Source organism: Nycticebus coucang, chromosome 14, assembly GCF_027406575.1.
Source record: "Nycticebus coucang isolate mNycCou1 chromosome 14, mNycCou1.pri, whole genome shotgun sequence".
NCBI lineage: Eukaryota > Metazoa > Chordata > Mammalia > Primates > Lorisidae > Nycticebus > Nycticebus coucang.
Window position 1 is genome coordinate 1,073,977 of NC_069793.1, and position 25,017 is coordinate 1,098,993.

Genomic DNA, 25,017 nt, shown 5'->3' on the forward strand with positions numbered 1-25,017 from the left:
CCCGCCCCTGGCTGACGTAACCCACGTTCTCCGGCTGCGCGCACGCACGCGCAGGCCGAGCGCCGTGTCCGCGCCATGGCGTCTGATCGCCTCCCAAGCCGGCTCGCCTGCCTGCTGGTGGCCAGCGGCGCCGCCGAAGGTGAGGGCCCGGCTGGTGCCTCCCGAGCGTCCGCGGAGGTCGCTTTCCGGGTGGGCTCCGGGGTCGTCGGCTCAGGGACCAGGGGCGGAGTCACGGCGGTGCCAGAAACAGAAGCTTCGGAGGGCGGCTGGCGGGATGGGGTCGGCTCTATTCCTGGAAAGCAGCGGCCCGGAGCCCCAGCGCTTCCGTCGGCGGAACCGAGCCGGGTGGCGTCCCCACCTCGGGGCGGAGGGTGCGGGCTGGGTCGCGGCGTTCCCGAGGGGTTGAGTGCTGCCCACACCGGGCAGGCTGGGGACCCGGCCTTGTTGAGCCCGCGACGGCGGGACCCAGGCTCCGAGCCCTCGGTGCCCGGCTCCCGCCGGCCTCACCCAGGAGGGGGAGCCCGAGGACGTTCAGCCGCGCGCCCCTCGGGCCCTGCCTTGGAGTCGAGTGGCCGGTCGGGGGCCAGGGGTCGGGGAGGGGCGGGCCGCCGCGCCCTTTGCGAACAGCGCCCTTGTCCTCCCTGCCTGAGGGGAGCCGGGTTTGCGACCCGAGAGTCTTACTCAGAGTCTGGCTCCTCGACGTGGGCAAGGAAAGGATGGCTGTGGGGTGAGGCCAGGACCTGCAGAGCTTCAGTGACTGTGCGTGGTGCGCTCGGGACCGTGGGCAGGAGAGGCGGTGAGAGTGGGGTTCAGTTCTGGAGAGGAGATTGGGGCTGATCTCCAGAGGCCCTGGTTGTAGCAGATGGGGGTAAGGAGGCGTCACGCCAGGTGGGCTGTGCCCCAGGGGAGGCGCGTTCTGAACGTGGGTCCGAAAAGGCCAGTAGGCCTGGTTGACAGTATTTTGGGCACTTTAGGAGGTGCCAGGAAGTTGGAGGAACTGGGCCTGGGGCAGAGTCTGTGGGGTGTTTTGGGGAGACTTGCTTTTCCTTGATATACATTTTAGACTGAGTATGTATTAACTTATGAGTGAATAACGATGAAAATGAGATTTAGGGAATTGGATTCTTGTATTAAAATAAATGTAGAAAGATGTAGACCATGGCACTTTAGAAACAGCGCTCTGGGAGGCAGAGGCAGGAGGATTGCTTGAGCTCAGGAGTTTGAGACCAGCCTGACCAAGAGCAAAACTCTGTCTCTACACAAGAACAAAAAAAAATTAGCCACGTGTGGTGGTGGGTACCTATAGGCCCAGGTACTCAGGAGATTGAGGCAGAAGGACGGCTCGAGCCAGAGTTCAAGGTTGCAGTGAGCTGTGATGACACTGTTGGACTCGAGGGGACAGCAGACTGGGATCCTGCCTCAAAGTGGGCAGGGCCTGCCTTTCCCCTGGTGGGCTCCCAGAGCCTCCTGGACTGCTTTCTGGACTGGGGATTGGAATTGGTCTGTTTTATTTTTGTAGAATCCTTTGAGGGACAGAAGGGGACTGGAACAGTGGGAGGGCAGAATTCCAGATCTCAGTGGTGGGATGGGACCCTGAGTGCCCTCCCTGAATTGTGTGAGGAGGGTCAGGACACGCCTGTACTCTCTGTGGAGGTGGTCTGCTCACTGCCCTGCCCTGTCCTAGCCTGGCCTAGCCTAGCTTGGGGACTGGTGCCTGGAGGCCTCCGTCCCTGATGGTTCAGTGAGTGGATGTGCCAAGTGTAATTGACTCTCACTACAGAGGCTTCCTTGGAGAGGCTGTGTGTGAGGGTGGGTTGAGGCCCGGGGGTCGGGGGGGTGGGGAGGAGTATATGTGTGGGGACAGTGGAGATGGCTGAAAGATGGAGGTGCCAGGTTGGAAGAGAGCCCACCCTGGGAAAGCAGGGCCCTGGTTGGCTTGGGGATCTTGGGATGAGTGGGCTGGAGCTGGCAGAGCACTGACCTTGTGTGCCCCTCTGACCCATGTCCCTCAAGCATTAGCCTCCTGCGCTGAGTGGGTGACTGTCTCTGCCCTAGGATTTGGAGAGAGGCTGGGGCTCGGGAGAGGGGCTGCTCCGAAGGATAGTTCTGGGACCAGGGGAGACCCTGGGGGCGTCTGGGCAGCTATCCTGCCTGCATTCACCTTCTGCAGGTGTGTCAGCCCAGTCCTTTCTTCACTGCTTCACAATGGCCAGCACTGCCTTCAACCTGCAGGTGGCCACCCCTGGGGTAAGTCCAGCCACTGCCCCACCCCTAATGTTCAGAGTGTCAGTGTTCTGTGTGGGGAGTGGGCCCCCCTTTCCTGGGCTCTGACCCACCTATAGGAAGGGCAGCCTTTTGTGCAGGTGTGCACTGTGTGAGGCAGCCCTGGGTGGGCAGGTGCAGATGTCTGTACTGTGTCGAGCAGGGTCACCTCCAAGGTGTGTGGGACAGTTACTCTACAGGCAGAAGCCTGAGGGCCAGGAGGAAGCAGGGTGGTGGAGGAGCTGTGGTGAGACCCTCGGGTGGGGCCATGCTGGGCCCCCATGTTTGGAGGTCAACTCATTGATCCTTTCCTGGTCATAGAAGATGCCTGCCTGGGAAACCAGTGAAGGTGGCTAGACAACAGGTGCCTTTGTGCCCCAAGGGGACATTGTTGGGGTATAGCCCTGCCCCTCATCAGTGTTGCCAGGCTCCCACTGATCCTGCTGACCCTCACCTCAGCACTTTGCTCATCCAGGGCAAGACCATGGACTTTGTGGGTGTGACAGAGAGCAACGCCCGCTGGGTGCAAGACTTCCGCCTGAAGGCCCACGCCAACCCTGCCAAGCTCGAGTCTATTGATGGTAGGCCCAGGACCTCCTCCCATACCGTGGGGTTCCAGGTGGGTTTGGGGTCTCAGCAAGTTCCGTGACTCTGGCCCTGAAGCCAAGAAGCACTGTGACCATCTGGGGTAGTCCCCAGGCCCTGGAGCTGCTGGGCTCCCCTGGGGAAACGGATGAGTGTATGGAGGTGGAGAACTCAGCAGGGCCCATCAGCATGTGGTTGGCCCTTCTGAGCCATAGCCCATGTAGGAAAAGTGACAAGTGAACAGTGTCAGCTGTCGCGAGCAGTCCCTGTGGAAGGCTGTTGTGGCCCTGCAGGCACTCTGTGACTGGTGTGTAGCCTCCCCACTGTGGTCTCCCCCCAGGTGCCCGGTACCATGCTCTTCTGATCCCCAGCTGTCCTGGGGCCCTGGTTGACCTGGTCAGCAGTGGGTCCCTGGCCCGGATCCTGCAGCACTTCCACTCTGAGAGCAGTAGGTGACCCATGGGATGTGGGGGGTTGTGCAGATTCATGAGAAAGTGGAAGAGGAGGGAAGACACATGGGTGGGTGGCAGTGACACTGATGGTGCAGGGTTCAGGATTTGCACTGGAAATGCTGGGTCGTTTTCCAAGCCAGACCAACCAGGTGTGGAGACCTCAGTGATTGTGACTCGAGTGGACAAGTTTGCTCTGCTGTCACTCATGCACTTTGTCTCTTAGTCACCTCTATGTGAGCCTTGGCCAGCCCCTGTGAGGGCTGGTGGCCTTGCCTGCCCGGGATCCACCTATAGGTGAGGTGGGATGTCAGCTCGGTGCCTGGTTGGAAAGCACACCCTCCAGGCCAGGGTTGGAGACCAGGCTAGCTGGGGCCGGGAAAGAGGCTGTTCTGAGGAGACCTGGCATCTGCCTTGGCTTAGGCTAGGCTGTGTGAGCCTGTGTGCTGCTGGGTGGTGGTCCTTAGGTCCAGTGAGCATGCAGGCAAGGCTTCTGCTAAGCACCTTTTTTCGGTGGGAGCAGGGCCTCTGTCCCCAACACAGCCTGGACAGGTGGCCATTGTTCCTGGCCCCCTCAGCCATGGGAATGTTTTCATTCCAGGCAGCCTTTGGGGAGGAGCCAGAGTGGCCCTGCTGCAGGGTTTGGGCACTGCCTAGGGTACCTCTGCCACCCACACAGGGCCTTCCCCATCGTGTCTGCCATGTAGCAGCCAGGGGTGGTTGTGCAGTTGGAGTAGCCTGGAGTGGCTGTGTCATGTCTTGGGGTTTGGTGAATAGACCTGGAGCCTGTGGCTCCTTGTGCCTATTTTCAGCCACCAAAAGTGCAAACCCCAGTGCTAACGGAGTTCAGGGCTAAAGCATCAGCTCAGGGTATTCCCAGGGAGGAGGGTGGAGAGTGGCCAGGCAGACAGCTTGGACCTCGGGGACACCTGGGTGGGGTTGCCAGGCACAGAGTCCAGAGCCTCAGGTTGCCACGCCTGCTGCTCTCAGAGCCCATTTGTGCTGTTGGTCACGGAGTCGCCGCCTTGTGTTGTGCCACCAACGAGGACAGATCGTGGGTGTTCCACGGCTACAGCTTGACAGGGGTGAGTGCCTGGAGGATAGGCCGATGTCTTGGGTCAGGCCTCCAGAGCAGACTGATATTAGGCCTGTTGTCCCCACGTGGCCAGGGCTGTTCTCCACTCCTGAGAACACCTGTTCCACCTGGCTCGGAGCAGTCGGGACCTTGGCAGTTGATGGTGGGGAGGTCTCTGGGTTCTCTGTGCTGCCTACTTAGCCTTCCCCCAGGCTGGGTTGAGGGTGGAAACTCCAGAGCCCCTCTCCCTAGCCCAGGCCCACTGGACAGTGGGTGTTGGGAGGGTGTTCCACAGGGCCTGGGTCAGGGTATGCTGAAAGCCTTGTGGGGCATGTCCTTGGAAACTCAGGGCCTGTGGTCCATCTGAGGCCCAAAGGCAGGGAGAGGGGCTCTGGAAACCTGGGGCAGTGGGACCAACTGGTGCCAAAGCTCTGCCAAGGCTCTGAGTAGGGGGCTCCGCCCCCAACTGTGGCGCCTGCCCGCCTCATGGCTTCTCAATAGGTTCCCAGTGCTCTGAGGGGGAGACGCTAACCTGCCGCCTCGTGCCCAAGTGGCCACCATCCCTCTCATGATTAGATCTGCCTGTGCCCTGTCCCCACCCTCTGCCCACCTGGGGGCTCACCCCTAAAGCCTCCAGACCCTCTCATTCTGGTTAGCTGTGTGCCCCAATGCTGGGGGAACACCCCAGAGGGAAGATGGGCAGACTCTGGTCCCAGTGGCTGTAGCCTGTATCATAAGCAGGGACATCCCTATCCTGGCCCCACTTGGTGGGTGAAGTTCCCTGCTGACTTGCCCTCCTGACACCTGGGCTTGGCCTCAGGACGGAGTCAGCTCAGTTCCTGGTGGGTGCTGGGGGCAGCTGGGCCTAGTTCAAGCCTCTCATGGAGCTACCCCACAGCCCTCAGTGTGTGAGCTCGTCAGGGCCCCCGGCTTTGCCCGCCTGCCACTCATCGTGGAAGACTTTGTGAAGGACTCTGGCGCCAGCTTCAGTGGTGAGCGCTGGCAGGTGTCCCCGCACACATTTATAGGGGGTCAACCTACGGAGACCTGGCCAGGCCACCTCCTACCCCCAAGTCCCATACACCCATATCCTGCAGGCTGACATACCTATTGAGTGCCAGAGCCTGCCTGCAGCTCAAGCCCCATCTGGAGTGGGAGGGAGTGTATCTTGGGGGCATCTGAGGCTGGTGTCCTTGGTCCCATTCAGCTAGTGAGCCTGATGCCACGCACGTCGTGCTGGACCGCCACCTCGTCACAGGCCAGAACGCCAGCTCCACTGTCCCTGCTGTACAGAACCTGCTCTTCCTCTGCAGCAGCCGGTAAGGTCCCTGGGGCAGGCAGGTTCTTCATGGGGCCACCGCCACATGGGCAGTGATGAGCTGTATGCCAGTGACTGAGCCTTGACTACGTCCCTCCCGTAGGAAATGAGCTTGTTAGGCGGATGCTGCCACCTCCAGATAGCTTGAGTGTCCCCCACATGAGCCTCCAGGGACCCTGCCACTTCCGTCCTGACAAAAGACCTTCCAGTCTGGTCCTAGTGGGATGTCCAGGCCTCCAGAAATGAGCCATTAGGGTGGCGGCTCGAAGGTGGAGGGGCCAAGATCCTGACCCCTGCACGTCCTCCTCAGGTAGGAGGCAGAGACAAGACCCTGGCTCTGATGGAGCTGTGCTGGCCACCAGGGGGTCCTGCAGCGTTCCAGCAGGGAGCTAGCCACAGGGGTGCTGGGGTGGGCACTCACCCTGCTATGGCCTGCTTGCTGCCCGCCTTTTAGCTGTTGGGTTTTTTTTTGGAGGGAGCGTGGGGGTGGGGGGGCAGCTAGCTCAGAGCTTCTCATCCTGGTCTGAGAAACTTCTGGTGGGTGCAGCCTCCTGTCCACTCAAGCCCTGCCTGGTGTGGGGTTCAGAAAGCAATGGCGCCCCATCTAAGCTCTAGGATGATCTGGAGGCTCCTGAGATGTTGCCCCATCCTGTGTAAGCACTGAGCAAAAGTCACTTTTGTCAGTATCACACCCTGTGGAGCTCTCCAGAAAGCGCTGCTCCCACAGTTCTGGCTGGAGGCAGCTGCTGTCTTGCATGGTCCCCTGGGGGAGCTGGCACAGGGGGGTGTGAGTACCCTGTGTGGAGCAGGGTGGCAGGGCCCTGCCTCTCTGACCCTGGGCAGCCCTTTCCGGGGTCCTGCTTCCTTCCTAGGTGCTGCTCGTCACCGTCAGCCTCCTGGGGCACCTGGGCTGGGCTGGGGCCCTCCATGGGGCTGCCCACTGGCCCTCAGGTGGCTCAGGCCACCCTGAGTTTGTGCCTTCACCCTTCTGTCCACCTCCCCATCTCAGTCTGTCCTCCAGCGCTGGGCAGCTGCTAGGACCTGGCAGGAGGCCCCTGGTGATTATAAAGCTGTTCAGTAAGGAAAGTTCAGAACAGAGTGGAAGAAGGAAGCAAGGCACAGCCCCACCTCAAAGGCCACTTCCCATCAGCCTCCAGCAAGCCATGCCCATAAGTCCACTCATGCAGCACTTGGCCACTGGGCCTCAGTCTGCCCCAACTCTGCTCTTGTCCCAGTGTGGTGATGTCTCTGGACAAAAACTTCTGTATTTAAAAATTTGAGATCATGACTTAATGTTTCAGCCCATTCAGGCTCACACAAAAAAATGTCATAAACCGGGCGACTTAATGAACAACAGAAATCTGTTTCTTGTGCTTTTGGAGGCTGGAAGCCCAAGCTGGAGACACTGGTGTTAGTCCCATGCCTGAGGACTCCACCCCAGGACCTTAGAGCTGGAGATCTCAGCATATGAATTTTGGGGAAACACAAACATCCAGACCATACCAGAAGTTGTAGACCTAATGTTTGCTGAGTGCCTCTGGTGGGCTCAGCAGCTGAGGTCGAGGCACGTGTGTGAAGAGGTGAGGGCTGGGGCACATGCCCTGACCTGTGCAAGCTGCCCTCAAGTCTTTTCCTACTGCAGCCATGTGCAAGGTCCTGGGCCTGCTCCAAGAGCCTCCCCACTGTGCTCAGTCGTCTCCAGGGGGCCAGGCAGGGGCTGAGGGTGGCCCTCCAGGGAGGGAAGAGGATAGCAAAGGGATAAACCCCCAAAGTGGCAGCTGGGTGGGTGAGGATTTCCCCCATATGCCCCATGTATGTTGAATAAAAACATGCAACCCCGTAAATATGGTGCATGAAAGGATATATAAAGTTCACAATAGTGAGTGAATAACTATTTCCATACAGTGCAATACCAACATAAATGTTCATGAGTGATCCTGGTATCTATACAGGGTTATAGTATTGGCCATAAGGGACCAAGGAGGCCAGGCATGGTGGCTCACAACTGTAGTCCCAGCACTCTGGGAGGTTGAGGTGGGTGGATCACTTGAGCTCACGGGTTTGAGACCAGCCTGAGCCAGAGGGAGACCCTGTCTCTAAAAATAGCTGGGTGTTGTGGTGGGTACCTATAGTCCCATCTGCTTGGGAGGCTGAAGCAGAGAATTGCTTAAGCCCAAGAGTATGAGGTTGCTGTGAGCTGTGATGCTAAAGTACTCCACTGAGTGTCTCAAAAAAAGTCTTAAGGGTGGCACTTGTGGCTCAGTGGGTAGGGCACCAGCCCCATATACCAAGGTGGTGGGTTGGAACCCAGCCCCAGCCAAACTGCAACAAAAAAGCTGGGTGTTGTGGCGGGCACCTATAGTCCCAGCTACTTGGGAGGCTGAGGCAAGAGAATCGCCTAAGCCCAGGAGTTAGAGGTTGCTGTGAGTTGTGACACCACAGCACTCTACCTAGGGGGATAAAATGAGACTCTGTCTCTAAAAAAAAAAAAAAAAAAAAAAAAAAACCAAGCCTCTTAAGATCCTGTGTTGGGGTTCACCTTGAACTCTGAAACTGGTTGAAAGCTGATGGGAACAATGCTGGGGAAAATGCTGGTGATCTATACAAGTTTAAGGCTTAGAGCACTCTGAGGAAGGGGAGGGGATGGGAGGGGGTGACAGTGAAACTCCTCGGCTCAAGAGAAAAAAAAAAAAAAAGAAGCACTCTCAATTTAGAAGGTGGTATGCCAGGAGACATCCCAGCACATTGGCAGGTTGAGAAGGGAGGCTGGTGAGGCCAGGAGATAAAAACCAGCCTGAGCAACAAAGGGTAGACTGTCTTTTTTTTTTGTGTGTGTGTGTAGAGACAGAGTCTCACTTTATGGCCCTAGGTAGAGTGCCGTGGTCTCACCCAGCTCACAGCAACCTCCAACTCCTGGGCTTAAGCGATTCTCTTGCCTCAGCCTCCCGAGCAGCTGGGACTACAGGGCAAGCCCCAGTTTTGTTTTTTTTTTTTTTTGTAGAGACAGAGTCTCACTTTATGGCCCTCAGTAGAGTGCCGTGGCCTCACACAGCTCACAGCAACCTCCAACTCCTGGGCTTAAGCGATTCTCTTGCCTCAGCCTCCCGAGCAGCTGGGACTACAGGCGCCCGCCACAATGCCCGGCTAAGGGTAGACTGTCTTTATAAAAGAAGTAGAAACGAAAGATGGTAATGGAAAAACTTTTTTGAGACAGTCTGATTCTCTTGCCCCAGGCAGGAATACCATGGTGTCAGCTTAGCTCATAGCAACCTCAAACTCTTGGGTTCAAGCCATCCTCCTGCCTTGGCCTCCCAGAGTCCTAGGACCATAGGGTGTGGGCCACTATGCCTGGCCTACAAAACTCCTAAGCACTAAGATCACTGAATCCCATACTTAGTGGGTGAGCATGATGTTTGTTAAGTACATCCACAGTCAGCTTCACATGGAGCCCAGCCTCTATTCCCAGAGACCCTGGGCTGTGGGCCTGTCTGGGATATCAAGATTGGGAACCACAAGGCCCTTGATGGTCTCGTAGGACAGTCTGTGGAGCAGCTCAGGGGGCCAGGGGCTTGTGGGGGGCTGCTGAGGGGAAGGTGGAGCACAAGGTGTTGCCCACTGGGCTCTTAGACCCAGAGGTGCCTGGTCACCACAGCACCATCCTGACTCAAAAGCTGTCCCTTGTCAGCACAGGCTGAAGGTAGGGCATCAGGAAGCTGCTCTGACCCCAGCAAGTAGGGGCTTAATGGGCCTTCCCTCACCAGAACTCAGTGTCCCTGGAACCAGACAGGGCTGACCTGTAAAGACGTGGGATGCAGGAGCCTGTGCCTGGCAGTGGCTCCCAGGGAGGAGAGGAAGGGGCTACCCAGGGGTGGCTCAGGCCACCTGCTGACCCAGGTAGGGGTACTCCCTGGATACTGGCCAGCCTGGCCTTGCATGCACAATTGTGGGGCTGGACTCCCGGAAACTCTAACCTGGGCTATCCATGGCCCTGGCCCCAGCCCCGCCCTTTGCCTGGTAGTGCTGATAGGAAGTGAAACCACCTTCACTGTGCTGTATCAAGCCCATGACACACAAAGTTCAAGGGGTGCAATGACTGTCCATTCCAAAGCTGGGCCCACTGGTCTCCAAGCTGGTGGCACCACCTTGGGGGAGCCATGCAGGAGCCTGTGCCACAGATGCTGGCAAGCACAAGGGAGGGTCCCCTGGGGTAGCCCCTCTCGGCCAGGAGTCTGCATTGGCCACCCTTTGAGGTCTGATGTGGCTATGACCTTCCTAGGTCAAGGCCATAGGAGCATGGGGCATCAAAGGCCCAACCCCCTGCACCCCAACTGCACCCGCTCCCCACCCACAGTATTCTGCAGGCACCTGAGGCACCCTGACCAGCTGTCTCCCAGTCTCCACTCAGGTCAAAGCTGGGGCAGTCAGCGCTAAGGGGACAGAGGGGACGACAACAGCAAACTGAAACAGCACAGGAAAAAGGACTGCTTTAATGCACTGGGCGAGATCTTACATGAAATCAGAGATTTATGATCCGTCTCTGCTCCAACTGGTAAACAACGATTCATCATAAGCCAGGCACAGGGAGACCCCAGCAGGCAGCGTGGGCTGGGTGTGCGCTACTTCCCATTCTCTGTGCCAAACATCTGCTCCTGAAACGATCACACGTCACACGTCAGCCCCTGCTGGGACGACACGTGTATGGGACCAGCCACAACAGTCACCACCAGGCCAGACAGGACCCAGCACCCACTAGGAGTCCCTGGAACACCCCTCAGCTGAGGATGGCCTCTGTAGGCCTAATGCCAGTGGCATTTGAACAAGACCCAGGATCCCATAGAAAGCTACAACTCTGTCCGCTTACCCCTGCGGCCACCTGGCAGTACACTCACCCTCAGCACCTGCTCCAGCTTCACAGCATCAGCAGCAAACTTGCGGATCCCGTCAGAGAGCTTCTCCACAGCCATCTGGTCCTCATTGTGCAGCCAGCGGAAGGCTTTCTCGTCCAAGTGGATCTTCTCCAGGTCACTGGCCTGGGCTGTGGGGACACGAACCACAGCCCTGCTATACCCACCCAGCGTCCCTGCCCCACAGGTTCCTGTTGGAGGTGGGACTTGGGCCCCTATACCTCAGCCAAAGACCTGGTAAAACTCAAAAGGAAGACCAAGCCCTTGGCAGAGCCCCACGCCACCCATCTGTCTCCCAAGGGATGGTCCACAGTGTCACCGTAGGACAAAGCAGCAGGGCTACCCAGCCTGGACCAATCAACAGCCAGGGCTGGGCACTGGGGCCTCACCCGCCTTAGCTGAGAGCGCAGGTGCCAGCTTGGTGCTGTCCTTGAGCAACTCTCCCAGGAGCTTGGGTGAGATGGTGAGGAAGTCACAGCCAGCCAGCGCCTTGATCTGCCCCGTGTTGCGGAAGGAGGCACCCATGACGATGGTTTTGTAACCAAACTTCTTGTAGTAGTTATAGATTTTGGTGACACTCTTCACCCCTGGGAGGAGACAGAGTTGTGTCCAGGGTGGTTCATTCAGAGCTGTCTTCTTTCTAGTGTGCTGCCGTCAGCGACCATCCCTGCTGACCCTACAGCCCCTGGGGGATACAAACCACAGCCTTCCACACCCACCCTGACTCCGTGCCCCGCCTGGCCCCGCACTGCCCCATGCATGCCACTCGTGGACACACAAGCTGCCCTCTGAGGCACCCCTGACTGAGGCTGCTCCCCTCCCCATGACCTCAAAGGGCATCTCACCAGGGTCTTCCAGGGGCTCATAGGACTTCCTGTCTGTGTTTGCCACGTGCCAGTCAAGGATTCGCCCCACAAAGGGGGAGATGAGTGTGACACCCGCCTCAGCACAGGCCACGGCCTGGGCGAAGGAGAAGAGCAGCGTCATGTTGCAGTGGATGCCGTGCTGTTCCTCCAGCTCCCTGCAGGGACAGGGCAGTGAGTCCCGGCCGGGGTGCCCACGCAGGGCCATAGGCCGTCCTGCACATGTCGAAAAAGGCTCATGGTATCTTAACTGAAAAACCAGGAGTACAGTCTTGGACAGCGTCATTAGGGACAAATCTGGGAGGCCTGACAGGGCTGCATCTGTACAATGATTACAAGAGGGAACTTCACATCATTACAGAACAGGAACAGAGGCAAGGAAGTGCCCACTTTTCTGCACCAGCCCCTCAACTGCTCCCAGAGTGCAGCCCCTGCCAGATTCTTCCTGGGGCCGCCTCAGCCTCTGCTGCAGAGCCCTTTGGCCACACTGGCCCCTCCCATTCCCATTCCACTTCAGACGTAGGATTGATCCCCAAGGACAGGGAAGCACCACACTCTGCCATGGGGCTGGGATATGGGCTGACACAGGCAGGTCTCTGCTTAAGGACAGGGCAGCACCACACTGCCACGTGGCTGGGACATGGGCTGACACAGGCAGGTCTCTTTTAAGGACAGGGCAGCACCACACTCTGCCATGTGGCTGGGACCTGGGCTGAGTTGGCCAGGCCTCTGCTCAGCCCCTCCAGCTGCAAGTTCCCTGCCCAGGAGCCAGATTCAGAGGTGGCCCTGCCACATGGCCACAGTGAGTGGGGTGGGGTGTCCATGCAGCTGGGACGCTCCCAGTGAGCTGGGCATTGGCAGACAGCACGACTGAGGTGGGGGAAGAGTCCACAGCTCCAGTTCCAATGGTCAGACACAGGTGCCATGAGATCCAGCAACCCCCCCTTAGTACAGGCCCACGAGAAACAAAATGCTTGTCCACACCAAAATCCACACACCCACGCTCACGGCAGCACTGCTCATTACAGCTCAAAAGGAAACCCGCCATGTGTCCAGCAGCGGGTCCAGTATGGCCTGTCCATACCAGGGAGTGGCATCCTGCCTCAGGAAGTGAAGTAGCAGACACAGGCCACAGTGTGGAGGAAGCTTGAGGACGCCGCGTGGGAAAGACCCGAGACACAGAGCCACACCACACCATCTGTTCAGGTGAAATGTCTAGAAGGGGCACACCTGTGGCTGTGGAGCAAACCCTCAGGCAGGCTTGGGCAGGGGCAGCTCCAGGTACCTGCTGAGAACTTCAGAGGAGTTTTGCTCTGGCTGGGGCTGGGTTTGAATCTGCCACCTCTGGTATATGGGGCCAGCGCCCTACTCCTTTGAGCCAAGCGCTGCCCCTCCGGTTTTACATTTCGTCTCTTCTACTCTTGAGCAGTGTTTTGTGTAACAACAGTTTACATTTTAAACACCATGTAAATTTAGGCCTTCATGGATTAGGACTGGAATGAAAGTCAAACTATGTAGGGTTACCTTGTGGGACTATTTCTAAGAAGCCCTTGTTTCCAAATACAAATAGGCAAATGACTGGCCCAGAGCAGAGGGCAGACTTGGGCTGACATCAGCCCAGCCCTGTTTAAGCCAGGGGCCGGGCTCCTCCACTCTGCCTGGCTGTGGTTCCATGTGGCCTGTCCCTCCAGAATGGAGGGAGAATCTCAGGCAGCCCCAGTTGGGCAGGACACTCACTTTCCAGCCTGAATCCCTTCCCAGGTTGACGACAGCTTTATAAGAATTCTGTCCTTGCTGATCCCAGCTTCCTTGTAGAGCTCTATGAGGTGTTGGGCTCTGGCCACCATCGCATCCTTATCGAAGGAAAGCCTGTGAGAGCAAGAGGACCCCATCCCTCAGATCCTGGAAGCCGGGAGCAGGATGTCTGTCTGAGTCAGCTCCGTGCACATTCCCGCCTGCCTCCCCTTGCCCTTCTTTTTTTTTTTTTTGTAGAGACAGAGTCTCACTTTATGGCCCTTGGTAGAGTGCCGTGGCCTCACACAGCTCACAGCAACCTCCAACTCTTGGGCTTAAGCGATTCTCTTGCCTCAGCCTCCCAAGTAGCTGGGACTACAGGCGCCTGCCACAACAGCCGGCTATTTTTTGGTTGCAGTTTGGCTGGGGCTGGGTTTGAACCCACCACCCTTGGTATACGGGGCCGGCGCCTTACCAACTGAGCCACAGGCACCGCCCTCTCCCCTTGCCCTTAAGATGTGCAGAGTGGCTCTGAACAAACTTGGAACCACTCCCACAAGGTTCTTTAGTGGGAGCTGCAGGCTATGGTTTTATTCAAAAACACAGACTAGAGGTCATTCGCTATAAGGGAGCTCCAGGCCTTGGTGCTGACTGGGTGCTTGGAGAGGGAAGATTCCTGGCACCCCACAGGGGCCTCCACATCTGGGACTGTCTGGTGTGAGGATCAGCCTCACCTTGCATCGACCTCTGTGGATACGCGGCCTGGAATCTTCTTTAGTATTTCTGCTCCAAACAACACAAAAAGTTTATCACTAGCATTCTTAATCTGGTCTTCTTGTGACCTGAAATTCAAAGGAAAAAAATTAGGTTGCAAATTTCAGGTTCAAGTGCACAAGATTCTACAAAACAAATCCTGTTATTTCATTGCCAAATTTCTTTCCTTCCATCTTCTTTTTCTTTAAAACAAACACACACACACATATATATTTTTTATTAAATCATAGATGTGTACATTAATGCAATCATGGGACACCATACACAGGTTTTATATACAATTTGACATATTTTCTCTTTTCTTTTCTTTTTTTTTTTGTAGGACAGAGTCTCACTTTATGGCCCTAGGTAGAGTGCCGTGGCCTCACACAGCTCACAGCAACCTCCAACTCCTGGGCTTAAGCGATTCTCTTGCCTCAGCCTCCCGAGTAGCTGGGACTACAGGCGCCCACCACAATGCCTGGCTATTTTTTTGTTGCAGTTTGGCTGGGGCCAGGTTTGAACTGCCACCCTCGGTATATGGGGCGGGCGCCTTACCAACTGAGCCACAGATGCTGGCCCAATTTGACATATTTTCATCACACTGGTTAACATAGCCTTCCTGGCATTTTCTTAGTTATTGTGTTAAGACATTTATATTCTACATTTAGTAAGTTTCACATGTACCCTTGTAAGATGCACTGTAGGTGTGATCCACCACTTACCCTCCCTCCCCCCATATATATATATATTTTTTTAAGAGACAGAGTCTCACTCTGTCACCTTTGGTAGAGTGCCATGGCATTACAGCTCACAGCAAATTCCAGCTCTTGGGCTTAGTCGAATCTCTTGCCTCAGCCTCCCGAGTAGCTGGGACTACAGGTGCCCCACCACAACGCCCAGCTATTTCTTGTTTAAAGTTTGGCCGGGGCTGGGTTCGAACCTGCCACCCTCAGTATATGGGGTCGGTGCCCTACTCACTGAACCACAGGCGCCACCCTCTTTAAAACATATTGAAACTGTAAAATACAAGATAAAATTTGCCATCTTAACCATTTTTTTTTTTTTTTTGAGACACAGCCTCAAGCCGTTGCCCTGGTTAGAGTGCTATGGCATCATAGCTCACAGCAACCTCAAACTCCTGGGCTCAAGTGAGTGTCCTGTCTCCACCTCCCAAGTAGTCGCAGGCGCCCGCCACAACGCCTGGCTATTTTTTGGTTGCAGCCATCATTGTTGTTTGGCGGGCCCGGGCTGGATTCGAACCCGCCAGCTCAGGTATATGTGGCTGGTGCTTTAGCTGCTTGAGCCACAGGCGCCGAGCCCATCTTAACCATTTTTAAGTGTGGTGACATTAGGTATATTCCTACTGTGGTGCCACCGTCAGTGCCATGCACCTCCAGGACCTTCCTCACACCCAAACTTAATCCTCTTATCTTTTGGCACCTCCAAAAATTATCTTCCCAATCCCTTTGAAGTTTGCTGATCAGACACAGGTGATGTGCATGATGGCACTCCAACATGAATCACTACCAGAGGGGACACTAGCCCACGGCACACAGATGGATCTTAGGCCACAGTGTGAAGGGTTAGAACTTGTGGGCTGGCTGGACATGGTTTGTCTAGTGACTACCCAACAAAGATACCACTGTCACCCAGCATAGAGCATCAAGGCCTCGCTGGTGCCATGGGGTGGGGGGGTGCAACACTAGCAAGTGAGAAGGGACATGGAGAGTGGCTAAGATGGGGGTGTGTGTGTGCCTGGGGAGGCCAGGGGCCAGATTCCAGCATCCAAATGTCCTGTGATGCTGTCACCCATGGTCAGGAGAGCTGCTTGCAGGCCATGTAGACCTAGCCAAAGCAGTTGTCAGAATGGGACCCTCCTGCAAAGATCACATTTGAGGCCAAGAGTTTGAGACCAGCCTGGGCAACACGGCCCAGACCTCAGCTCTACAAAAAAACAAACATAACAGGGCGGCGCCTGTGGCTCAGTGAGTAGGGTGCTGGCCCCCTATACTGAGGGTGGTGGGTTCAAACCCAGCCCTGGCCAAACTGCAACAAAAAAATAGCTGGGTGTTGTGGTGGGCGCCTGTAGTCCCAGCTACTTGGGAGGCTGAGACAAGAGAATTGCCTAAGCTCAGGAGCTGGAGGTTGCTGTGAGCTGTCATGCCACGGCACTCCACCGAGGGCGATAAAGTGAGATTCTGTCTCTAACAAACAAACAAATGGCTGGGTGATATGGCAGGTGCCTGTAGTCCCAGCTACTTGGGAGGCTGAGGCAGGAGGATCACGTGAGCCTGGGAGTTTGAGGCTGTGTCAGCTCTGACACTATGGCACTTCAGCCTGGGATACAGAGTGAGACTGTCTCCAAAAACAAAACAAAAAAAGAAAATGTATGGGTGCAAATAGTTTGTGGTTGCCTAGGTGAGAGGTGGGGTCCATTACACGCAAACACCAGGAACATTCCAGGAGGGAACGTGCTAAAACTGCACTGTGGTGATGGCTGCCTCACCCCAGAAATTCACCACTCACTGGACTACGCACATTCACAGATGGTGAATTTCACTCCAGGAAGGCTGTTAGAACATGATGACACCTACGACACCTATGACAGGGCAGGTGTGGCTGGAGCTGGGGTGCTGACTACAAGTGGAGGAGAGACCTTGGAGGGCTGCATCTGTCTGTGTCATGCCTGGAGCTGTTTGTAGGGTGGGGACCTGGGCAACCTGCAGACCACATACTTAGAGTGGGGTTCAGTTCACACCACGTGGATCCCACTCAACAAGCAAAGGTGAGCAAAAAACACAAAAAAGACAGTTTTCTTTCCTTGACTTCATGATCTTCAGAAACTAAAATTCAGCGAGGGAAGGAAACAAAGCCATCTAGACGTGGCCCCCAACCTTGGGGCCTTACCCGCCCAGCTTGCGTCCGTAGGTGATGGCGCTCTCCACCAGCTCCTGGTATTCCGGCATCCGTGCTGCAGCCAGGATCAGGGACGGGTTGGTAGTGGCGTCCTGGGGCTTGTACTCATCAATGGCTAGGGAAATAATTTCAAAAGCAGGAAAGTAAGGGGGGGGGCGTTTGTTTCTACCCAGAAAACCCCAGAAGCATTTCCCAAAGCAGGGCACAGACACGATTCTCACGCTTCCTTCCCCATCACTGCAGGTTAGCCAAGAGGCAGCTCCTTGCACAATATAAGACAAACCAAGACTCAGCACCTGAGGTCACACAAGCCCTGGGAGAACGAGGGGAGGACCCCTGCCACATAACCACGAGGAGCCACATGGTCCAAAGTCAGTTGTGCAAATGTAAGAGTTGAATTGTGTCATTCCTATCATATCCAAGTAAAACAGAGTTGAAAAGCTGTTTTTAGGGGAAAAGCCTGTTTTAGGGGAAAAGAACTCAGGAAACATAGGATTGCTCCAAAAATGTAATTCTCTGCAAGCCTGGTTGCTGAAACTGCCTACTGCAACCCGAAACCACTCTTATCTCATACCTGCTCAAACGACCTGCCATAATACTAGGACTAATTACCCATGGCCATCACTCACCAATCAAAAGTTCATTCTTGGTTGCTTAAGTTTTATAGAAAGACTAAATGTTGAGGTCTATTGACCAAAATATTAATATAAATTTAGGAAAATGTAATTTTATATTTTAAAAAATATTTTTCTTTTTTTTTTAATCGAGACAGTCTGACTCTGTTGCCATCAGTAGAGTGCCATGCCATCATCATAGCTGACAGCAACTTCAAACTCCTAGGTTCAGAGCGGCACCTGTGGCTCGAGGAGTAGGGCGCGGGTCCCATGTGCCAGAGATGGCGGGTTCAAACCTAGCCCCGGCCAAAAACCACAAAAAAAAAAAAAAAAAACTCTTAGGTTCAAGTAATTCTTTTGCCTCAGCCTCTCAAGTACCTGGGACTACAGGTGAGTACCACTACATCTGGCCAACTTTTTATTTTTGTAGAGATGGAGTCTCACTATGTTGTCCAGGCTGGTCTTGAACACTTGACCTGAAGTGATCCTCCTCCCTTAAGTCTCATAAAGTGCTGGGATTACAGGTGTGAGCTGCTGCACCCGGCCAGTGTTCTTTGCTTTAATTCAACCCACTCATAAAGTGCAGCTTAGTGGTTATGAGTCTGTCCAGGTATGCCTGGACTTTTTGATGTTTAGTACTTTTTCTCTGCTCTCATGCTGTAACAGCCATAACACAGAGAACTCTTGTGACCAGGTATGTGAGGGTTTCTCCACACACACCAAGCAAGACTTCCACAACTTGGGTGGCACCTGTGGCTCAGTGAGTAGGGTGCTGGCCCCATATACTGAGGGTGGTGGGTTCAAACCCAGCCCCGGCCAAACAGCAACAAAAAAATAGCTGGGCATTGTGGCAGGTGTCTTTGATCCCAGCTGCTGGGGAGGCTGAGGCAAGAGAATCGCCTAAGCCAGGAGTTGGAGGTTGCTGTGAGCTGTGTGACACCATGGCACTCCACCGAGGGCGATAAAGTGAGACAGACTTTAAAAAAAAAAAAAGAATTCCGCAACTGACACCAACCAGGTACCTTTCCATTCAATTCAGATGCTGTCTCCCTGAAGGCAGCATCAGATCCCACAAGTTGAGGGCTCAGTCACACAAGACCACTCCCCAACCTCCACCTCCCACCACTTGTTAATTTCTGACTAACCAACTTCAAGCTGGGGTTCCCAACTTGAATGAATCTTTGGGTTCGATTAATTTTCTAGAATGGCTCACAGAACTCAAGAGACACTTAAGTTTACCAGTTTATTACAAAGGATATGAATGAAAAGGTGCATGGGGCGAGGCACAGGAAAGAAGGGGAGGGAGCTGCCATCTCTGCCAAGCCACTCTCTGGGAGGGAGACATCGCTGGACGACCGTGCAGACAGACCCGGGACTGCACACGAGGGTGTGACCTAACCCTCACGGGCTGAGTGGGGGCACTCAGCAAGCCCTGTCGGGGCAGCATTCCTTCCTCCCGGGTGTAGGCAGGACCCTACTGAAATGGGGGTCTTGTGACAAGCAGGCCAGATAACTTCTTTATGGTCAGCTCCCAGACAGAAAGGCAGGGGAGGATGTGCCTTGGGGAGAAAGGGGAGCAGGTGAAAGGAGGCAGAGGAGGACAGAGACTGTCTTCCAAGGCTGCCTCAGGGACCTGAAGCCGAGATGCCCGGGAGAGCTGTGGGAGGTGAGGCGGGAGCCTTGGAGAATGCTCTCACCACCACAGGCACCCTCAAAGTTAGGCTTCTGGTCAAGAGCTACCATTCAAGCTGGACTTAGGACAGTGTCGCTGATTTTTAAGCTTTGTGCTCACTGCCTGTGTAGTCTTTGCAAAGCCAACTCAACTTATGCCAGATTCCAAACAGACCAGCCCTGAGAACAGTTTTCCTGGTGGCCTCTTTGTTACCTGAATGTGGCCTGGGTCCCTGAGACAGACCCCCATACCTTCCCTCGGATGTGGGACAGACAACTGAGACTGATGGACAGTTAGGCCTAACTTCAGAGTAGTCGGTCAGCTGTGCCTTTAGAGAAAGATCTTATTCCAAAGAAGAAAATGTGAAAGTTGATCAGACAAAATGGGTCACTCTGTCACACCCAAATGAAACAGTCAAGAAGGCTGGAGGAAGGAGAGGCCGGGCTCAGTGGCTCATGCCTATAATCCCAGCACTCTGGGAGGCCAAGGCGGGTGGGTGGGTGGATTGCCTGAGCTCACAAGTTCCAGACCAGCCTGAGCCAAAGCAAGACTGGGTCTCTAAAAATAGCAGGGCATTGTGGCAGGTGCCTATCGTCCCAGCTACCTGGGAGGCTGAGGCAAGAGAATCACTTGAGTCCAAGAGTTTGAGGTTGCCGTGAGCTATGATGCCATTGCACTCTACAGAAGATGACAAAGTGACATTCTGTCTCAAAAAAAAAAAGCTGTGCGCTAGTGCGCCTATGTGTGTGAAGCACTTGGGGCATGTAACATGCTCCAGAGGTAACCCTCTGCCAATCTGTCTGCTGAAATCACCTCCAGGGGTGACCTGAAGTTAAGTTTTACCTCCTGGCTGCTGACCCACCTGCTGCAGCCCTAAGACTAGGCTCACCCTAGTCTTCACTCACTAACGGCTTTCCAGAACCTTCCCCCTGCCAATGAACTTTCTCACAGAGTAACATTTAATGTTTCTTCTCTCTCTCTCTTTCTTTCTTTTTTTTTTTGTTTGTTTTTGAGACAGAGTCTCACTTTGTTGCCCTTGGTAGAGTGCTGTAGCGTCACAGTTCACAGGAACCTCAAACTCCTGGGCTCAAGCGATTCTCTTGCCTCAGCCTCCCAAGTAGCTGTGACTACTGGTGCCTGACACAACGTCTGGCTATTTTTTTGTTGCAGTTGTCATTGTTGGTTTGCTGCCCCAGGCCAGGTTTGAACCCGCCAACTTTGCTGTATGTGGCTGGCGCAATAACCACTGTGCTACGAGCACCAAGCCTATCATTTCTCTTTTTTATTAAATTCCAACCTTCTCGGCTCGGCGCTTGTGGTTCAAGTGATTAAGGCACCAGCCACATACACCTGAGCTGGCAGGTTTGAATCCAGCCTAAGCCAGCCAAACTACAATGATGGCTGCAACCAAAAAATAGCTGGGCGTTGTGGCGGGCGCCTGTAGTCCCAGCTACTTGGGAGGTGGAGGCAAGAGAATCGCTTGAGCCTAGGAGTTGGAGGTTGCTGTGAGCTGTGATGCCAGGGCCCTCTACCCAGGGCAACAGCTTGAGGCTCTGTCTCAAAAAAAAAAAAAAATTCCAACACTCTCTTGTCTTTTGGACATACTGAAGCCCACTTGCCTGTGTTTGTCCCAAATTGCAATTCTTCTTCCCAAATAAAACTAGAAATTCCTTTTTATGTTTTTTTTTTTTTTGTAGAGACAGAGTTTCACTTTATTGCCCTCGGTAGAGTGCCGTGGCGTCACACAGCTCACAGCAACCTCCAACTCCTGGGCTTAGGCGATTCTCCTGCCTCAGCCTCCCAAGTAGCTGGGACTACAGGCGCCCGCCACAACGCCCGGCTATTTTTTTGTTGCAGTTTGACCGGGGCTGGGTTTAAACCCGCCACCCTCGGTATATGGGAGCGGCGCCCTGCTCACTGAGCCACAGGCGCTGCCCCCTTTTTATGTTTTAATGTTGATGCAGAGAAGACACCACAAAGTCACCTTTATTAAGGACTACTCTCTTCTTTTCTTTCCTTTTTTTTTTTTTTTTGAGACAGAATCTCACTTTCTTTTCCCCAGTAGAGTGTTGTGCTGTCATAGCTCACAGCAGCCTCAAACTCTTGGGCTCAAGCAACTCTCCTGCTTCAGCTCCCCCAGTAGCTGGAACCACAGGCTACAGGCGCCCACCACAATGCCCAGCTACATGGCACTCTACCCAGGGCACACAGTGAGACTCTGTCTTCAAAAAAAAATAGAAAGAGAAAGAAGAAAAGAAAATGAAAAAAAAGAAAAACACAATCTCTTTTCAATACAAGTCAACCTGATCACATATAAAACTTGTTTCATGCCTGGGTGGGGTGGTTCATGCCTGTAATCCCAGCACTCTGGGAGGCCAAAGCAGGTAGATTCCCTGAGCTCATGAGTTCAAAACCAGACTGAGCAAGATCAAGACCACATCTCTAAAAATAGCTGGGCGTTGTGGCAGGCACCTGTAGTCCCATCTACTTGGAAGGCTGAGGCAAGAGGATCACTTAAGCCCAAGAGTTTGAGGTTGCTGTGAACTATGACACTACAGCACTCTACAGAGTCACAAAGTGAGACTCTGAAGAAACTTAAATTGATGGGGATGGGGGTTGGTGGTATCACTCTGGGAAGAGAGCGTCCACAGCTTCCATGATTTTTTTCTTTTTTTGTACCCTCAGGTGGGGGATGCCTATTTTCAGAGAGGCCTATGACCCACCCAAGGAGTCAAGAACCTTCACTTCATGAAACAGAGACCACAAACCCAATACACTGTTTACAACTACAAACTTGGCTTTAGAAGATATCTTAAACAAAAACAAATAAATAAACAAAGAAAAAGCACCCAGCGTCTCTAGCTTCTTCCTTTAGGGAAGTCCAACATTACTACCAGCCCTGCACTGCCAGAAGGTGTGAAAGACTTGATTCTGACACCAGCAACAGTGCAGACCAGGGCTCTGTCCACCAAGAAAATTACTCTTGGTGCTGAGAAGAGAAAGAACTGAGCAGCAGAAAAACACGCAGCCACTTTTCTGGTGCTTGCTTTCTTATGAACTGAGTCTGCACTACAAGGGGCTGTGTGTGAGGGGACCTCCCAGAGCAGGGTTAGAGCACACTGCTGGCACCCCAGGTGGAGCACTAAATCCGTCCTTCACAGTTAAGTGGCTGAACATGCCCGTTTACTCTCCCAGGCTCCAGTGGATAACAATGCTCTTACTCAGTTACCAAAGAGGAATTAAAGCCTGTTTCTCCAGTCACCATGAGAAAGCAGAAAAAAAAGGAAGCCACTTCCGCATCAGGTGCTGGGAGGACTCAAGTCCACGGAGCATTTCATGATCTTCCTGAAAATCTTATTTGTTCACAGCAAAACAGAAAACAAAGCTCACCTACCCTGAACTGCAGGACAGAGGCACTAAAGAGTTCAAGCTCAGGAGAATCTAAATTTTAACAGAACAACCACCCTTTGCTTTGGTCTGTGCGCTGGGCTTTACCCAGCGGGTTCTTCCCGTGCTGGATGTCCAACCAGGCCAGGCATCCTGCCACAAAGGGTACCCAGCCTGCGGTGGCAAAGGGTACCCAGCCTGCGGTGGCTGTCCCGCTGGGCAAGAGTGCAGCCAGCTTCAAAAGCAGGTGGTGGCGTTCCTCCTTTCAGGTCAGAGCTAGCTCAAGTCCCTGCTCTGCAGTCAACAGCTCAGAAAAATCCCATTTGGGTGACCTCAAGCAAGCAGCGTGAAATTAGCTCAAAGTTACATGTTGAATCTCTGCTGAAGTCAAGGCCGCGACCCACCAACTCCCCGAATGCGCGCGAAGGTGCTCCCCAGGTGTCCAACAGCCCATCCGGGTGCGGGTCCCCCAGGGAAAGGGTGGGGCTCGGACTTCGCGCCCTGCCCCGGGGCTCAGAAGGGCCAGTCGGTCCGGCCCCGCAGCCTCTAGTCCCCCGGAGACCGCTAAGACCCCGGCCCCTGACCACCGTCCCGGGCCCCGCGCCCCCCGACCCCGGCCCAGCGCCCCGCTCCGCGCCCGGGCCCAGAGCCCGGCACCCGTGCTCATCCCCACGGCCGAGATGCCCCAGGCACAGCCACCGGGTCTGCGTCCCGGAATCGGGGGTCCGGGGAAGTCGAGGCGCCATCGCCAGCCGAGGGGTACATGCGGTGCACCCGCGCTCCGCGCCTGCCTCACCGTGGAAGTCACCCGTGTCGGCCACCACGGTGGTGAACTGCTTGAGCTGGTCCAGCGCGGACTCCATCCTCTGGCGTTTAACCGGGGAGCTCGACATGGCGAGTTCCAAACTGCGGCTGCGGTGGCGGCGGCGGCGGCGCGGGCGCCCCACAATGCACCGTGGGCGACGGCCAATCGGAGACCGTCGCGGAAGGGCGGGGCGGTGGCCCGCGCGCTCCAGGCCCCGCCCCGGCCTGAGCCCCGCCCCCGAGCCGCAGCCCCTCAGGGACGCGGCCTGGTCCGGGGTCTCCGTGGGCGGGCTCGGGGCCGTAGGTCGCGGTCACCGCGTTGAAACGCCGGCACGACGCGGAGAGGCCCAAGGGGCGGGCAGAGCCCCTGCGGCCCGCACGCCAAGCCCCGGGACTGGAGCTGCAGGCTGGGTGGGTCTTCACCTTCGCGGCCCGCCCACCCGGCCACACCTGGGGGCGGGGCGGTGCTACACCCGCGCGGTGACCCCAGTCCCTTGCCCTGGGGCGCGTCCCTTGTGGATGTGCTCGTCCTCCCAGCCGTGCTCCCGGTGCCCAGAGGTGCTCCCGACCCTCCAGCGGTGCGCCCGGACCCCCAGCCGTGCGCCCAGGCTCCCGCCGTCATTTTCCTTTCTGTAAAACGCTGAGAGAGGCTGTAGTGAAGTTTAACCACTTAAAGCCGGCCGGAGAAGCGTTAAAACTGGACCCCACGGCGAGCACAGGGTCAGAGGTGGCTCCAGGCTTAAGACCCCACAGGAAGGTCGCAGCCCTGAGGGCTGTCCAACGAAAGCCGCCAGCCGCCAGCCTCCGCCACTGAGAAACCGGCCTTTGTCCCACTGGACATTGGCAGAAATGGGCAGCTGCAACCTAGCTTTCCAGCGCCAAGGAGTGTTTTTGGGTGGCTAGGATGGGCGGGTCGGACCCTTGCTGGGCTGTCCATTCTCCTGGCCCTCGCTAGGGTCAAACGGGCTTAGTGCCTGGGAAGGGGTCACTGAGGGTGAGAGAGGCAGGAGAGGGCAGGAGCTTGCGGCTATGGTTTCCATTTTTTTCTAAACTGAGTCAAAGCCACGCGAAGGTGGTGGATCCTTCCTTGTCTTGGTTCTGGAACCTGCTCTGGGAATCTGTTCTGATAAGTAGCGCTAAGTCAACTCCTGTCCAGAGGGCTTTATGTACAAAGTCAGTCCTGGAAACATAATCGTTTCGTTTATGTTTATTGTTGTATTGATTTGTAGGATTTTTTTTTTTTGTAGAGACAGAGTCTTATTTTGTCGCCCTGGGTAGAGTGCTATGGCATCACAGCTCACAGCAACCTCCAACTCCTGGGCTTAGGCGATTCCCTTGCCTCAGCCTCCCGAGTAGCTGGGACTACAGGCGTCCACCAGAACGCCCGGCTATTTTTTTTTTTTAACTTTATTTTTATTTATTTATTTATTTGTAGTTTCTGGCCAGGCCGGGTTTGAACCCACCACCTCTGACATATGGGGCCTGCGTCCCACTCCTTGAGCCACAGGTGCCGCCCACCGGGCTATTTTTTTGTTGCAGTTTAGGCGGGGGCCAGGTTTGAACCTGCCACCCTTGGTATATGGGGCCAGTGCCCTACCCATTGAGCCACAGGCACTGCCCTGTAGGAGTTCTTTATATATTCTGGACCAAGCCTTTTTTTTTTTTGAGACAGAGTCTC

General features: G+C 55.1%; 2 protein-coding genes across 12 annotated transcripts; one reads left to right on the plus strand and one right to left on the minus strand.

Moving 5' to 3' along the window:
* Positions 1 to 37: 37 nt before the first annotated feature.
* Positions 38 to 22,089, plus strand: GATD1 (glutamine amidotransferase class 1 domain containing 1). 11 transcript variants are annotated; one of them, XM_053562767.1, is made up of 8 exons: positions 38 to 139; positions 2,056 to 2,247; positions 2,738 to 2,843; positions 3,188 to 3,295; positions 4,287 to 4,381; positions 5,192 to 5,363; positions 5,579 to 5,690; positions 21,834 to 22,034. In XM_053562767.1, the coding sequence occupies exons 2-8, from the start codon at positions 2,206 to 2,208 to the stop codon at positions 21,898 to 21,900; spliced, it is 702 nt and encodes a 233-aa protein (XP_053418742.1). In that variant the 5' UTR covers positions 38 to 139; positions 2,056 to 2,205; the 3' UTR covers positions 21,901 to 22,034. The 11 variants fall into 11 exon arrangements, with proteins under 11 accessions (XP_053418742.1, XP_053418736.1, XP_053418741.1 ...); XM_053562761.1 differs by having other exon boundaries at positions 44 to 139; positions 2,171 to 2,247; XM_053562766.1 differs by having other exon boundaries at positions 44 to 139; positions 2,171 to 2,247; positions 5,270 to 5,363.
* TALDO1 (transaldolase 1) lies at positions 10,159 to 23,627 on the minus strand. Its single transcript, XM_053562760.1, has 8 exons — positions 23,332 to 23,627; positions 16,854 to 16,977; positions 13,925 to 14,032; positions 13,194 to 13,325; positions 11,439 to 11,614; positions 10,983 to 11,180; positions 10,579 to 10,724; positions 10,159 to 10,338 (listed from the first exon to the last, which is right to left on the minus strand). The coding sequence occupies exons 1-8, from the start codon at positions 23,426 to 23,428 to the stop codon at positions 10,306 to 10,308; spliced, it is 1,014 nt and encodes a 337-aa protein (XP_053418735.1). The 5' UTR covers positions 23,429 to 23,627; the 3' UTR covers positions 10,159 to 10,305.
* Between the last annotated feature and the right edge of the window lie 1,390 nt (positions 23,628 to 25,017).